Genomic DNA, 17,377 nt, shown 5'->3' on the forward strand with positions numbered 1-17,377 from the left:
AATTCATTTTTAAAATATAATTTTTATTGAGTTTCAGAAGAACCCCCCCCCCCCAAAACCCCCAGAATAGTTAATTTGAATGCAGGAATATTCTGTCCAAAACAACACCAACCATATATAAATTTATTATTCTGGGATATAACTATGCAAAAAAACAAACAAAGCAAGAATACAGAACTGGCATGTTGGAAATAATAATAATAATAATAATAATAATAATAATAATAATAATAATAATAATATCACTTTGGGAGAACCTGTCTTCTTAATTCATTGGAGCGAAGCTTGCAGCATTGAAAGGGAAGGAGCAGCGGAGGTGGGCGTGTCTTGGAAACTCCGCTCAGCCAATGGAAGCGAAGCCGACACGAGAGCTCGAACGCTGTTCTTTTAATAGGAGGCAGGTCGAGAGAGCAGTTTTCGGAGGCGGCGAGGATGGGCTGGGCAGAGTAGCAAAGAAGAGAATAAAGTAGAAAGGGGGGGGGAAATAACCCCCCTCTTGAGATCCTTAGGAAAGAAAAAGTAGAGAAGAAACCCGGAGTTAAGCAGCTGTGATCTTGACCCATCAGCTGCCGCATCCAGATCTGGCGAATATATAAACAACAACCCAAACTTCTGGCGATGTTTTGCGATGCAGGAGAAAGCACGGCTGCTAAAGAAGGATGAGGAGCGAAATTGAGCAGCCTCGTTCTGCCAAGTAAGGAAACGGACCAGATTGCTGTTGATAAAACGGACTAGGCTGGTCTCGGGTAGGGGACACCACTGGGTGTCCCCTTTCCCAGCCACGATGAGCCTTTGAGGGTTTCAAGCCAACCCTCGGGACTTTCCCCCCCTTCCCTACTTACCTACCTTCCTCCTCCTCAGCCCTCCTCCTCCTTTTTTCCTCTGCTGCCAACTCCCTCCCGCTCCCCCCCACCCCACCCCGCCAGCCTTTCTTCAATGGGCGCTTTGGATTCCCTCGCCGGAGGAAGCGCCAACCCGACCGCCGCTGCCCTCACCATGCTGAACGGGGCAGAGAGCCAAAGTTTCGCCAAGGAGCCGCCAGACCTCCAGGGAGCGGCGACCAAAGACCCCGCCGAGCTGAAGATCGGCGTCCCCCAGGAGCGCTTCTACTACCCGGAGCCCCACATGCAAGAAGGCGGCTGCAACTTAGGGCTGACCTACGGCGCACAGATGGTGCAGGGAGGAGGAGGAGGCGGCTTTGGGGTGAGCAGCCCGGCCCCATCGGGCAGGTTTCTAGGGCCGGCCGTGAACAACTGCTCCTCTTACCGACCTCCGCCTCCTCCTCCGGTTCCTGCTCCTTCTTCGGCTGCCCCTGCGGGGAATCCCGGCTTCTCGGTGTCCGCGGCCGAGATCTACCCAAGCGCCGGGGACCTGTATCCCAGCGCGCCCGGGGGAGAAGGCTGCTACTCGGCCGCCGTCCAGCACATGTTCCCGCGCGGGCCTCTCTACCAAGTGCCGGGCTACCAAGTCTCCGGGAAGATCCAGGTCGTGCTCAACAACTATCCTCTCTGGGCCAAGTTCCACAAGCACCAGACGGAAATGATCATCACGAAACAGGGCAGGTGAGCAGCAACGCGCGATCGGCCCGGAGGGCGCACGAGGTGGCGCGGGGTGGGTGGGCTGGCCGGCGGGAAGCGAGAGGCAGGGATTTCAGTGGAGAGAAAGAGAGAAGGAAAGTGCGGATCTGGGGGATCGAAGCGGCATCCCAATGGAAGGAGAGGTGGGAAGCGCCCAGGGATCCCGCTTTGCGCCAAGAACTTCTGGAGCGCGCCGGGAAGAGGATCTTGGGGAGGTTGGCAAGGGTGGGCCCGGCAGGGAAGGCGCGCAATTGGGGCAAACATGTCCGCTGGGAGACCGGCTGTTGGCTTTTGGACTGCGCCGCGGAGGACATAAACAACCCTAAAGTCTGGCCAGGGAGGGAGAGAGAAGCGCCCACGGGCGCGCGGCTGAAGGAGGTACGCTCGAGGAACGCGCATTGTTTTGTTTTTATTTCTTACTTTTATACTCCAGCCGCATAAGAAGAGTTCTCTGGGTGGCTCACAAAAGCGCGCGCGCGCACGAAACTACAGCATAAAGCAGCAATGGAACAAATTAATCGAAAACCAAAAGCCGGTTAAAACGCAGTTCACCTGTTCCTTAAATTTGCCAGGTTCCCCAAGCATCAGAGCTACAATCCCCAGCACCCTTAATGAACTACAGTTCCCAGGATTCTTTGTGTGTGATGGGGGGTGTACCTTAAATGTACCCGCTGACTGTCACAGGCCCCGCTCTGGAATGTCTTATTCCTAACGTGCGAATGGGAAACCCGTGTTTCTTAGTGGTGTGACGGGAAGCCCTCGGCCTTCTCTCCCGCTCACGTTCACATGGCTGAGGGGCAGCATGGAATATGCGAGTCGTGGGTGTGAAGGCTGTGAAGGGAAAGTGAGCTTCGTCTCTTAATAACATTGGAGCTGGTTGTCCCGCGTAAGAGGTAAGAGCAAAAACAGAAGCCCAGAAGTGTGGCTGGGTTGCTGGGATTGCATTTGCGTCCAAATTTGTGAAGAAGCAGTTGTACCTCAGTGCTGTGACAGGGCTGAGCTAAGATATTTAGCAAGATGGCAGCGCCCCTCGAAACCTGCCTGACTGGTAACTGACTCTTTAACACTAGTGAGGATGGGACAGTGTTCTCCTTGTGCCTGAAGAAAGGAGGCTGCGTGCTATATTACACATTTCATATCTCCAGGCTTTTCTCTGCACTTCAGCATCTACTAACTGAGGCATCCGCCTCCCTCTGCCTAATGGTAGAGCCTGCTTTGACTTTAAACGCTTCTACTTAACCTTTGCAATATGTTTGGAGAATATGGCTGAGGCACAGCAGTTGTTGGCATAGTGTGTTTTGAAATTATTTTTAAATGGTGTAAAAGGGACCTGAAAAAGGAAGAGTAGGTTCTAGCTCAATGAAAATTTAGTCCTCTGCTGAATCTAGTTCTCCTTTCATGTTTTAGGCCTTTAAACAACAACAATACACAAGCAAAACTTTGTAGATCTTTCCCCATCAGTACCAACAAAACCTCCCCTCTAAAAAATGAATGCAAAAGCTGCATCACTTGGAATATACATTCAGGGTTGAGCTTGTGTCTTTGTTTTAAATGACTTTCTTGTGTTTTCTAGTCCTCTAACATCAGGATGCAATTTTTATTAGATTAACTGGTAGGTTAATTCACCAAGGTTTTTAAGGTAGTTGATTCCGATAGATAAGTTTAGTCTGAGTTATGGACTTCTCTCCCTTTTAACAAAAAGTGGAGGCCAATTTCAAGGGTGTGGTTAAGTCTTAAAGGTACATTTTTTAATGTATTTATTTGTAAGGCTATTTTGGCTCTGTTATGTTACCATGAGGAATTAACATATTACCAATATAGTAACTTGTTTTTTAATTTTGAGCTACCCTGCGCTTCCTTCAATATTCTTTTTTTTTTAAAAAAAAATGAGAGCCTGGTAATATGGACATAAATACAATCCGTTTACAACTAACAATGCAATCCTGTGCCTACTCAGAAGTAAGTCCTCACGAGATTCAGTTAGATGTGCATAGGATTGTACACAACACTTACGTGACAGTAAGTTCCATTTAACTCTGTGAGGCTTATGTCTGAGTATACATGTACAGACTCACTCTGTAAATGAGCTATAAGGCAGGTGATTAATCCATTGAAAATTCTTTAATGGGTTGACTGCTCTATTTTGATAGGGTTCTCGAAATAGGTTTCTAGTTCCGCTTATGAAAACATGCTAGGCCAGAGATGGTTAGTGCCTGTCTTTTTAGAGGCAACTTAATTTTCCATTCAACCTGCACTGGACACATCTGTGCACGCTAACAAATTTTACTCCTGAAACTGATACACTTATGAATGACCAAGCCCCTTTAAAAGTGTTGTCAGGCCAGGATGGCATCCCTTTTCCACTGAGGTCAGGCACAGCATTGTAAATACAGAGGCCTATATATACAGTGGTACCACGGGTTACAGACACTTCCAGAAATAGTACCTCGGGTTAAGAACTTTGCTTCAGGATGAGAACAGAAATCTCGCGGCAGCGGGAGGCCCCATTAGCTAAAGTGGTACCTCAGGTTAAGAACAGACCTCCAGAACGAATTACGTTCTTAACCCAAGGTACCACTGTACATATTACATACAAAATGTAAAGAAAAAATGTAACGTTAGAATGTTGAATGTCTGTTTTCTACAGCTTGGAAGGAAAGCTTTTGTTCTGAAAGTGAAAACTTGACTACAATTTGACAGAGGCGTGACGTGGACCCATCTGGACTATAGTCTGCCAGTTACCCATCCACGGCCTAATCTGAAGAGAAGGAAAAAAGAGACTAGGTTGCTCACTGCTGTGTGCAATTTGTTCAAGTTACTTATTCATTTATTTTTATTTATCATGATTTATATACCATTTAATGGTAATAAAACCTCAAAATGGTTTAAGAAAAGAACAAAACACTTAAAATTATAAGTCTAAAGCCATTAAAATCACCTATTTAAAATATTTTAAAAAGTAAAATCGGTAATAAACTAAAAAATCAGATTGAAACACATGTCTAGATAGGCTCGCCTGCCTGAACAAAAATGCTTTCAGCGGGCACCAAAAACAGTACATTGAAGGTGCCTTCCTGATGTCGATGCACAGGGAGTTCCAAAGATTAATTTCTTGCAAATGCAGAACTAGTATTATCTGGCACCTGTAACAGTGCCAGTTCCACAGATTGAAGTGATTAAGTAGGCATATATGAGGTAAAGCAACCTTGCAAGTAAACTGACCCCAAGGTGTTCTTTCTGAGCAGTGGGGGACTTTGGGTTTTCAAAATTATACAGTGCAAAAATTGTGCACCAACTAACCAACCTGCCACCTCTAAGTCACTGTTGTGGTGCCCTCTTGGCTCTGCGCCCACTGCAGGTGAACTGGTGGCGCTCCCTTAAATCTGCCTCTGTTGTGAAGGTTTATAACCTGCCCTTCATCCAAAGAGCTCAGTGTATCTTATGTGACATGCAGATATTTCAAGCAAGCATGAAAAGACAGAGAGGGTTGGTATGTGAGTGGGCAGAGTTGGCCCAGGTCTATAAGTCATCAAATCCTAGTTTGCATCTTTCAGACTTCTGTTTTCCTCACTTGGCATGAAAAATATAACGACTCTTTATGGTGTTTGTGGGCACTGATTTATCCATGCAAGAGAGCCCTTTTAAAACCTGGATAAATGTGTGCTACTAGCCAATATGGATCTTAAGAGAGCCCCATCCCCATTTCAGAGCTAGGAAATGCAAAGGGCAAACTGAATGTCATGTGTGAACACACTATCTGGCTTTGCAAGATGCAGACAGAACAGTGGTAAAAATTTAGCTCTTGTGAGCCTCTCTGATGGTACAAAGAAGGAGATACAGATATTGTTAATAAAGGAAATTAGTGTGTTTGTGACAATTTTCTCTGTGCTCACTCAGTTACACACAGAGAGGGCAGCGGAGAAATTAACTTGATTTGTTCTAGAGTTCAAACTTTGCATCTGTTTTCAACAGGGATGGCTGAATCTGTCAATTTTGATTTCTCTGCATTTCTCATTTCCCCAGTCTTAATTTCAGTTTAGTTTCTGCAACAGTTTGTGACTTATTTTCTTTTTTTAAGTGAGGTGTATTTTCATGCACATTTCTGTGCCTTCTTTCCCCTAAAGTTCACATTTTTTTAAAAAAAATATTTTGATCAGAAAAAAGATTTGGAGAAGCAAGCTCTATGAAGGATCGTTGCTTTTCTGTTTGCAAACTGGTTCAGAAAGGGCGCGTTAGGCAGGTTCACCTGGAAATGGGAAACCAAACTATAATTTGTCTCCTCGACCTTGGTTTTCAGTGTCTTAATCTATGGATGTAAAAAGGCAAGAATAAGGTGCCTTTTTAGAGCTCGCTTCTATCCATGCTGATTAACTACAGAGGTCACACATTTCAAGGTTTGGAGTGAAGGGCTTCTCAGTGTTGATGTGCCCTTTTCCTAGAAATTAAGCAGAAACACACACACACACACACACACACACACACACACACACACACACACTTTTATAATCTCTCACCTTTCCTCATTTCTCCCCCAGGCTGTTCACTGTCAGGTCTGCGAATCCTCTTTATTAACCACCCTCTTTATTAACCACCGTTGTGGCTCCACAACTTCCTCCCCCCCCCCACCTCCTTTTATTTTCCACTTTCCTCTTTTCAGTATATCTGTGGATATGCTGGTAAGGTGATTAGGCATTTTCAACCAAGCTGGAAATCCCCAGGCACCAGCTCTATAGTGGAGGGAGGGGGGCAGCGCCATACAAACATAATCGCCAGAGTTTCCCCCTGTTGCAACCTGGCCGGGGGTGGGGGTGGGGGGCGGTTTGCAGGGGTGTGTGTGCAGAGAAGAGCTGTTCTTTCCACCCTTCCACTGAGCTGTCCACAGACACCCACTCACACCCCTGTTTGTGAAAGGGATTGCTTTCGGGGGGGGGGGGGAATTAGGAAAAAAAGAATTGAAAGGCTGCGAAGGTTCATAGATAGGCAAGGTCCCCAGGCAGTAGATGATATGGGTCACAGCCACAGAGGCTGCGGCAGACACCAAAATCCTTTCCTCCTCTTCCAGCCTACTGAATGCCGGGCCTTTTAAAGCCACACTCCATGCAATAGGATCACATGGAACCTGAGTTCGGTTGAGCAAAGGGCTAACAAGATTCAAGTTTTGAGATGTGGGGCTGACTCACACTTCACATTTTGACCTGGGACGGTGCAAACGGCATTCACAAACACACAAAGACCGAAGGGCAGGAAAACATAAAAGTCGAAACGAGTCCCTTTTAAAATAATCAGAAATGCAGGCACTATCCTTTTTGATCTGTTGCTTCCAAAGGTTTTTAAATAATATGCCCCCCCAATAAAATAATTCACAGGGGAGCTTCTTTGGTAAAAGGTGCATGCTCATCTTCTGTATCCACCCGAGTGCAAAATGTAAAAACTGTTGGTTTTTTTAATTATTCGTTGTGGTTGTTTCGATAAATATATTGTGCTTTACATACATGTATTTTTAATCTTTGTTGGAAGCTGCTCAGAGTGGCTGGGGAAACCCAGCCAGATGGGTGGGGTACAAATAAAAAAATGTTATTATTTATTAGTAGTATTATTATTACTATTATTATTATTACTACTACTACTACTATATACAGCAAAAATAGGCAGGTCCCTGGTTCCAGCGAACTTGCAGTCATAGGCCTATTGTCACTGAGGTGGTAAATCGGGACAGTATAGAACAAGGTTTCCCAAACTTGGGTCTCCAGCTGTTTTATGGACTACAACTCCCATCGTTCCCTAGCTAGCAGGAACAGTGGTCAGGAGTGATGGGAACTGTAGTCCAAAAACAACTGGAGAACCAAGTTTGGGAAACCCTGGTATAGAATCATAGAATGATAGAATTGTAAGTGACGCATTTTCAGGCTCTGGGTGGAGAGCTCAAACGACAAACGCACATATAATGCCAAAATTACCTGCATATAGAAATCTAGCATATTTGGGAGAAGGTATGACTAGAACTCTTCTCCCTGATAGGCTACATTTGTATGTAAAGTGAATGTTTTGAGGTCAGACCTCACATTTGAAGCTTGAAGTGGTCTAGTCCAGACGCAGGTTTACTTTTTCATTGAGGGCAAAGAGAGACGTGATGTGGGACATCTGTGACTGAGGCCAAATTCACACCATACGATTTAAACACTCTGGTACCACTTTAAAGAGGCATGGCTTCCCCCCCCCCCAAATAATTATGGAAGCTATAGTTTGTTAATTGTGCTGAGAGTTGTTAGGAGACACCCCTCCCCCAATTCCTCTCACAGAGCTCCAGTTCCCAGAATTCCCTGGGAAGACCTATTGATAAAACCACTATTGATAGTTAAACCACGTTGACACTTGAAATGCATACTGTATTTTAATCCCACCTAATTTCTATGACGGTAATTTGTTTTAAACTATTTTTCATACTGTGTTTTAATTGTTGTAGTCCACCCTGGGACGTTAGAATGAAGGGCAGATGATTAATAATAATAATAATAACAATAATAATTAATAACTTCCACTCCTAAATAGTTTTGTGAGTATTACCCCCGAGAGTTGATCCAACCCCATTTTTGTCTGCACTTTTATTGCATAGTATTTTAGGTTTATAAAATGTATTTTAAAATAGTTATGATTCTAGTTGGCCCTGATATCCCATTGTAATGAAGTAGGGGGTTATAAATATTTTTTTTATCAAATGTACAAACCTTCTTGGAGTCTAATCTCTCCACGATGGACAGAAAGTTTTGGCAGGTACGGCCCGTAAGACATTTTGCTGCCGTAGAAGGGGCTGCCACCGAAAGCCTCCCTGCCCAGTCAAGGTGCAGAGCAGTATCCCCAAGGCCAGTCAATATATTTTGGCACCTGAGGCAGGAAATCACAGAATTACCTCCCCGCCTCCCCGCCAGTAAAAATAGAATAATAAAAGATTGAGTAACTAACAGTTTGCTGGCCTTTCATGACACAGAACATCTGTTGCTTCGGATGCCTGTCTCATTCTGTCTAATGGTAGGCGCTGGGCTTGAGAAGTGTGAAGATGGAGAGAGAAAGAAAAAGAAAGTTAAGCACTCCTTCTTTCACCTAATAATTTGGTTACTCGGGTGGTGGGCTATTTGTGACATTTAAATCACCATCGCATTATTGTCTGTTTGCTTGTTTACGTTTCTTATCTGCCTTTCTCAAAACTATAGGCATGAGGCCGGTTACAAACCATCATTTTAACAAGTTTTTTAATATAGAGAGCAGCTGATCTTCTGTATTTGTTGAAGGCAGACCCTCCCAGTGTCCCTATTTTCTAGGGACAGTCCTGGATTTACAGAAGCTGTCCCGGTTTCTGGTTTGATCCCCAAATATCCTGCTTTTCCTTAGCACGTCCCTATTTTCATCAGAGAACTATTGGATGGTATAGTAGGATGTTTTCTGTGGGGAAATGCAGGAGATCATGGAGTTATGCTACCCCCAAGCTTAAGGGGATAAATACAGTGGTGCCTCGCAAGACGAAATTAATTTGTTCCGCAAGTCTTTTCGTCTTGCGAGTTTTTCGTCTTGCGAAGCACGGTTTCCCATAGGAATGCATTAAAAATCAATTAATGCGTTCCTATGGAAACCGAACCGCCTTCAGACCAGGTCTGGGGACAGTCTGTCCCCCGACCTCTTCTGAAGGCTGGCGGGGGCGAAAGTCTTTGCTTCCCCCCCCCCGCCTGCCTTCCCGGGACAGTCCTGGGGGCTTTTAAAATGCTGGCGGGCGGCAGCGAAGCCTTCGCTGCCGCCCGCCAGCATTTTAAGATCGCCCACGGACAGCGGGGGCCAGCAATTTAAGATCGCCCAGGGACAGCGAAGGACCGCCCGCCAGCATTTTAAAATCGCCCCGGAACAGCGGAGGAATTCTCAGCTGTCCCGGGGTGATTTAAAAGCCCCCAGTTAGGCAGACTTTTGCCCCCCGCCCGCCTTGGAAAGAGGGACCTCTTCCCAAGGCGGGCGGGGGGCAAAAGTCTTTGCTCCCCCCGCCTGCCTTCAAAAGCCGTCCGGGATAGCGGGAAGCGCTTCCCTGCTATCCCGGACCGCTTTTAAAATGCTGGCGGTGGGGAGCAAAGCCTTTCGCCCCCGCCGGCCTTCCTGGACCTCTTCTGAAGTCCGGAGGGGGGGAAAAGGCTTTGCTCCCCACCGCCAGCATTTAAAAAAAGGTCCCCGAGATTTCCCTATGGGCTTTCGTCTTGCGATGCAAGCCCATAGGGAAAATCGTCTAGCGAAGCGTCGCAAAAACCGAAAAACCCTTTCGTCTTGCGGGTTTTTCGTCTTGCGAGGCATTCGTCTTGTGGGGCACCACTGTAAGTATACAACCTTTAGAAGACATATGGAGGAAACCCTGTATAGGGAAGTTTTAAAATGTTTTATTATATTTTTATATATGTTGGAAGCCGTGCAGAGTGGCTGGGGCAACCTGGTGAGATGGGCGGGGGATAAATAATAAATTTTATTATTATTGAAGAGGATGTCCCTTTCTTCATCAGAGAAATGTTGGAAGGTATATGTTCACCTCTACTCAGATGTAAGTCTCTTTTAGTTTACCGGGCCTTACGCCCATGAAAGCATGTATAGAATTGCAGTCTTAACCTTGGTTGCCCATTAGCTCTGCCAGCTTCTCTGTTTCTGCAGAAAATTCAAAATGCAGCCTTTCAAATTGATTTAGCAGTTTTTAAAAATACTAAATTTTTCGAAGAGTGCGCATGTGCAGTACAGTAATAACCGTTCTGAAACTTTATGGTTTCTTGATTTATGGTTTCCTCAAGCTAATATTATGGGGAAGGAAAGGAAATTTTAAGAAATGAAACGGGCTGGTAAAACGACACCAATTCCATTGTTAAACATTGCTGAGTTATTTCCATTAATGAGTGCCTTCCATGACATCACGCCACATCGCTTCTCAAATGACTTGAGTGTCTCCCCCTCTCATATCAGAACTGGCACACCGTTAGAACTATTGCCACATAATCCTTGTTCCGCATTTGTAGGAAATGAATCTTTTACTGTGGCAGCACCTGCACTTTGGAACTCCCTGCTGATTGAGATCAGGCAGACACCTTCCCTGTACTCTTTTCGGCCCCTGCTAGAACCATTTTTGTATAGACAATCCTATCTGTAGTATGTTGGCCTGTGGTTTTTTAAAAATAATTTTTAAAAATAGCATTATTTCTACCCTGCCCATCTGGCTGGGTTTCCCCAGCAACTCTGGGCGGCTCCAACAGAATATTAAAAACATGATAAAACATCTTTTGCTGGGCACATTACAAAGAACTGAACTTGCATGACCTCCTGCTCCAGAATCTTGGGTCTCTTTGAAACAAAGCCATTTGCTTAATCACAAACTCTTGACACAGGCGAGTCTGGCACCCACAAACCCATAACATTTCACTTCTTTGCAGCCTAAGGAAAGTTGTTTATTGGCAGAACACACTGGGCAGAAACGGGGATGAGGAGGTCTAAGGGTGAAGTCTTGCTCCTGACCATCATAATACTGGACAGATTACTACAAGGGGTTGTTTTTAACTGAGAAACAGTAGCCATAGTCTAGGCCAGAAGTGTTTTCCTTTGGTAACCCCACCATATTGAAAAGCATGTGTTTGTGTGGCGATTCCTGTCCTTTTCAGAAAATCACTGAGCTGCATGAAAAGGGGTCTTGAACTTTTAAAAAATAAATTACTGATAAATAAAACTGCTTAACCCACTAAAATATATATTTTAAAAAATGAATATTAAGGGGAGCCATGCCCATTGTTAAGCAGGGTAGCTAAAGTCATGGTGTCCTGTCCTCCATTGTGACCCGCCCCCCTGCTGAGTGACTTGGCTGAGGACCTTGGGGAGAGCAACTATTTCAGGATAGTTTGAGGAGCTAGAGTTAGTTTGTGAGAAAGCCAAGATGTTTTCCAGCGCAATGAAGAGACTTTCTTCATCTAAAGTGTAAGTCGGATTGTTAATTCTTTCTTGATTCTGCTTCTTTTGCTATCCCTCAAAATTTAGAAACATAGGGAACCATATTATGGTTAGATTAATTTTTAAAGATTGTCCTCAGGGCCACCTTAGAGGCTTTGAGAGAAATAAATGGCTTGTCTTCTCCCATGTGGGCATCATCACAAGAAGGGAATCTCCCAGTTTGAGAGGGTCTTTTGACAAGATACCCTCAGTGTTGGCCTGTGTTTTTACCCGCATTTTAGCCTGCCATTGATTTGAAGTATTTTTGAATGTTTAAAATAATTGTTTTTGCTTATAATTTCATTGCTTTGTTCTTTTTGTCACCGGCTTTGGGGATTTCCCCCCCTTACAGTTGCACAGTATATAAATTTTATGAAATCAATATATCTTTCCCCATTGCCAGCATGGCAGAAAGCAAGACGTGACTAGGTGGGAGCAAATCACCAAGCCAATGCCTTTTTTCCTGCTCACAGTGATGGCGAAACTCGGCCCTCCATCTGTTTTTGGACTACAGTTCCCATCATCCCTGACCACCGGTCCTGTTAGCTAGGGATGATGGGAGCTGTAGTCCAAAAACAGATGGAGGGCCAAGTTGGGCCATCACTGTGCTAAGGTGAAGAAGACACTGCATTTCTTGATTTCCCATACAGATATTGACTGGGCAAGCAGCTGGCTTTTACTTCAACACTGTTTATCCGACAGCACCATCCCTTGCATCTGAGGGTGGCAAGCTACCAGCTTTCTGCTGCTTCCTAGTCTCCAGCACCTGCCATCTTGGGCAGCCACCTCCCTGCCAAATGGTAGGACCGGACCAAGTTGAACCTGCATACACACCATACATTGAAAGCACATGTCTTTCCCCTGAAGAATCTTAGGAACTGTAGTTTATTAAGGGAATTGTAGGTCGGGGGGGGGGGGAATAAACGACATTTCCAGAGGTTATTTGGGGAAGGCCATGAACTTAAAACTGTTATGGTGTGTACAATAGCCTTGGAAGAGGGAGAAAAGAGGCAGGATGCCTCCAACACTGTGGTAGACTTTGACAGAGGTGCAGACAAAAATGTCAGCGTTCAGCAGAATTAAGTGGTAAAGCTTTTTCCTGGATGTTACCATGTCTGGCTGCAGTGGTGGTTTGAATGTTCTATTATTAGGAGCAAGCCAACAAATCACCTCTAGGTATAGACGACTCTGATGGGAGAGTTTATCCTGGCCTTCTCCCTCACATGCTACTTTTCTGTGTGCAGGGAGCACCCCCAATGTGGGAGAATTCAAATTTGCAATCCCTGCAACCAGGAATTGCTTTTTCCCTTGTTTCTGCTTGAGTGCATATAAAGGTAAAAGGTAAAGGGACCCCTGACCATTAGGTCCAGTCGTGGCTGACTCTGGGGTTGCGGCGCTCATCTCGCTTTATTGGCCGAGGGAGCCGGCGTACAGCTTCCGGGTCATGTGGCCAGCATGACTAAGCCGCTTCTGGCGAACCAGAGCAGCGAATGGAAACGCTGTTTACCTTCCCACTGGAGCGGTACCTATTTATCTACTTGCACTGGTGTGCTTTCGAACTGTGAGGTTGGCAGGAGCTGGGACCGAGCAACGGGAGCTCACCCCATCGCGGGGATTCGAACCACCGATCTTCTGATCAGCAAGTCCTAGGCACTTTGGTTTAACCCACAGCACCACCCGCGTCCCTAGATCCACAGTAGCTGGCTTTAAAAAAAGAGGAAAAAAAGTAGTAGAGAAATCAATGGAGGATGGATCTTGCAAGATCTGTTAGTGTGACAGCTGGACTGAACCTCCATGTCAGCAAGCACTATATCTCTAAGTACACTGCTGCCAGGGAGGGCTGTTCCCTTCACAGCCAGCTCATGAGCTTCCCAGAGGCATTTGGCTGTCTACTATTTTGGAACAGGATGCAGGGCTAAAACTAGTTTCTTGTGTGATCCAGCAAGGCAGTTCTGACCTGGTTCTTCATTCTGTTTCTTTGGCTTTCTTACACATGCACACATCCTCTCTTTTAACCAGGAACACTTTGAATAACAGAACCACGGAGGAGGAAGGGACCTCGAAGGTACAGTTGTACCTCGGAAGTCGAACGCCTTGCGAGGTGAACGTTTTGGCTCCCAAATGCCGCAGACCCAGAAGTGAGCGTTCTGGTTTGCGAATGTTCTTTGGAACCCGAACATCTGATGTAGGTTCCACAGGTTCTGATTGGCTGCAGGAACTTCCTGTACTCTTCATGGAATCCTATTCTCAAGTGCAAAAAAATACCAAACAATATTTATGAATGGCAGACAGTGGGCATAGCGGGCAGCTTTTGCCTGTGAAATGCCACCTTTCCCCTTTATCTCTTACACACTCTTACACACACGCACACACACACACACACACACACTCACACACTCCTCTTTGTTTCTTTCTCACACTGTTTACAAGGCGGCCTCTTCATCTCTCCCCCTTGCTTACTGCTTTCTCTTTCTCTCTCATCCTTCCTTGTTCTCCTTTCTCTCAAGCCCCAGACAAAGAGTGTCACTTTGATGCTGTAACCAAGCCGCTCCTAATGTGTTGAAAGTCTAAATGCATTAAAGCCGCTTCATTTCCTGAACACCCTTCAAGGGTTTGCAATCTGGAGAAAAAGAAACCCCCTCCACCTTGTGCTCCCGGCGCTTCAGCGACACGCCACCACCATCAGGGAAAGGAAGGGGGAAGGAAAGAGATACCAACACAAGAGAATAATTCTATTCTGAAACTGCGCTGACATAAAATGGTCCGCAGCCAGTTCCGAAGCAAAACTTCCACGTGCGCCGCTCCAAACTTCCCCTCTTTTTCTTGGGATCCCAGTGGGAGATCAGGGTTCGAATCTGCACTCAGACATCAAGTTTGCTAGGTGGCCTTGGGCCTAGTCAGTCTCTCAGCCTGTCCCACCTCGCAGGGTTTCTGTGAGGATAAAATGGGGGAGGAGAACCGTGCCTGTCGTCCTGAGTTCCTTGAGGGAAAGGTGCAATAGAAACATTAAAATAAGGCATTAAAATAAAACAATGGATTGGCTGTTGAGGAGGGAACCTTCAGTTCCAAGAAGGAAGAACTGTGTTGTATCTGGGAAGAGCCACGCAGTATTCATAAGCCACTACTTTCCTGGCATAGCTCAGTCAGTAGAGAATTCCTCCGCTGTCCCGGGGCGATTTTAAAATGCTGGCGGGCGGCAGCGAAGGGTTCGCTGCCGTCCCCCAGCATTTTAAAAGCCCCCAGGACAGCGGAGACTTCTCCTTCGCTGCCGTCCGCCAGCATTTTAAGATCGCCCCGGGACAGATCGCCCCGGGACAGCGGAGAAGTCTCCGCTGTCCCGGGAAGGCAGGCGGGGGGGGGGAAGCAAAGACTTTTGCCCCCCGCCAGCCTTCAGAAGAGGTCGGGGGCGGTTTCCATAGGAACGCATTAATTGATTTTTAATGCATATGGGAAACCGTGCTTCGCAAGACGAAAAACTCGCAAGACGAAAAGACTTGCGGAACGAATTACCGTATTTTTTGCACCATAACACTCACTTTTTTCCTCCTAGAAAGTAAGGGGAAATGTCTGTGCGTGTTATGGAGCGAATGCCTGCGGGTGGTGGTGGGGATCTGCTGCAGTCGTGAGCAGAGGATCCATGGTTCCCCTTCCTTCCCTCCTCTGTGATTACAAAGCATGGATCCACATGGATCCTCAGGATTTTTGCATTGGGCTACTCCAAACTCACTGTCAGATCACATGTCTGTGGCCACAGCATGAACCACAAAAATCATATATCCACTATTTCGTTTAGAATATATTTTTTCTTGTTTTCCTCCTCTAAAAACTACGTGCGTGTTATGGTCTGGTGCGTGTTATAGAGCGAAAAATACGGTAATTTCGTCTTGCGAGGCACCACTGTAAATGGCGTTTCCATGCGCTGCTCTGGTTCGCCAGAAGCAGCTTAGTCCTGCTGGCCACATGACCCGAAAGCTGTCTGCTGACAAACGCCGGCTCCCTCGGCCTATAGAGCGAGATGAACACACAACCCCAGAGTCGTCCGCGATTGGACCTAATGGTCAGGGGTACCTTTATCTATGGTTCACTTTTTAAAAAAACCGCTTTTGGTGTCACTCACCAGGTAGGCAAAATATACCTTCCACTGGAATTTCTGTGATCGGCACTGGTATATTTATTGACCAAATTTATTTCAGATTTTTAAGCTTCACCATGTCCAGTGGCTCACATAGGCTTTTGCTAAGGGAGGCGGAAATGGACAAAATGATCAAATTGTAAAATGGGATTTCACTGTTCCTAAAGGTGTGTGAAAGGGCTTCCTTGAGCAGCTATGAGCAATTGCTGGGGAGAGCAGTTGAGGAGAAGCGTGACTGCTTCCATACCATATACATTTTTCTATTGGTTTTAGTCCTTGCCATTATTATATCATATAACTCTCTGGGTATTTTAGTTCGAAGGTTGTCAAACTGTGTTCTAGACAGTGATGCCATGGGGGGGGGGCGGTCAGCATTGTGGGGCTGTCTGCAACGACAGCATCTCTTGCTCAAGGAGCTGGCAATGGTTTTGCTGAACGCCTGTGCTCCTCCAAATCCTGTTAGGGATTCCTCAAAGGGCTGCGCTTCCCTGAAATATAGCTTGTCTATCCACTACTTCTCTTCTTCAGCGTTGTGTAGGCACAGGGGAATATGGTGGGTGCATCTTTCTCTGGCCTCAGTTCACACAGGGCAGCAACGGTGGCCAAGAGGGCTGGTGCATGGGAAACAAGAGTGTGTCTTAGAAAATATGCCCCATAATCCTCTTCACAGGAGGTCCACGGCAGACGTTTGTTTGTTTAGTTCATAAAATTTATGCACCACTTGGCTGAAAGAACAAACAAACCTCAAAGCGGTTTACAGAAGATAAAACAGGAAAATCGGGGGGGGGGGGGCTCACAACCACGCTTAAAAACACACAAAAGTTGAAATACTAACACAGATTTTAAAATTTCTTAAGCGTTTGGCTGGACTTGTCTAAGCAACATTATGAGCAGGTGCCAAAAAGAGCACAGTTGAAGGCACCTGCTTTATCTCAATAAGCAGGATATAACAACAACAACTACTACTACTATTGTTGTTATTGTTGTTGTTATTATTATTATTCCCCACCTATCTGTCTGAGTTTCTCCAGCCACTCTGGGCAGCTCCCAACAAAATATTTAAAACATGCTAAAACATCAAACATTAAAAATCCCTAAACAGGGCTACCCTAAATTTCCCTAAACAGGGAATCCCACAGTGTAGGCACTGCCATACCAAACGACTGAATTTTTACAAAGGTGGAACAGGTATCATGCAGCATCTGTAGCAGCACCAGTTCTGCCACATGGGCACGTGTTGGGTAAGAACGTCCTTGGCAGGATGAGTTGTGGGAAGTTTGAAAACTGATGTCAGAGCCCTGCTGCAGCCTGGTTATCTCGTCCTCACACCCTGGCAAGGCCATCTCCCACCAGCTGCCTTCTGGGTAGGATTTCGGAGAGATGGGGGGGGGGAGAGACTATCCTCTTCCCCTCTCAGGGTTATCTCCCATCAGCTGCCCAGTGGGAAGGATGCCAATGATCTGTTATATTTTGATATTGTGATTTAATTAATGCGTTTTGATGTTACTTGGAAACTGCCTAGGAAGCATTGATATTCTGAATGAAGAAAGAAAGAAAGAAAGAAAGAAAGAAAGAAAGAAAGAAAGAAAGAAAGAAAGAAAGAAAGAAAGAAAGAAAAGCAATAGCTTGCTGTCAATAACAACAACAATTTAATTTAATTTAATTTAATTTAATGTATTAC

The 17,377-nt window shown here is 45.7% G+C and overlaps 1 protein-coding gene across 1 annotated transcript in view; it reads left to right on the forward strand.

Annotated features, from left to right (window-relative positions):
• The first annotated feature begins 282 nt into the window (after nt 1–282).
• TBX21 (T-box transcription factor 21) overlaps nt 283–17,377 on the forward strand; it is a 50,625-nt gene continuing 33,530 nt past the window's right edge. Inside the window, exon 1 of the mRNA XM_081885622.1 lies at nt 283–1,562. Coding sequence (XP_081741748.1) covers nt 937–1,562 — 626 coding nt within the window. The 5' untranslated portion in view covers nt 283–936. The remainder of the gene's footprint in view (nt 1,563–17,377) is intronic.

The sequence above is a fragment of the Podarcis melisellensis genome (assembly GCF_964234715.1).
Source record: "Podarcis melisellensis genome assembly, chromosome: 13".
Lineage (NCBI taxonomy): Eukaryota > Metazoa > Chordata > Lepidosauria > Squamata > Lacertidae > Podarcis > Podarcis melisellensis.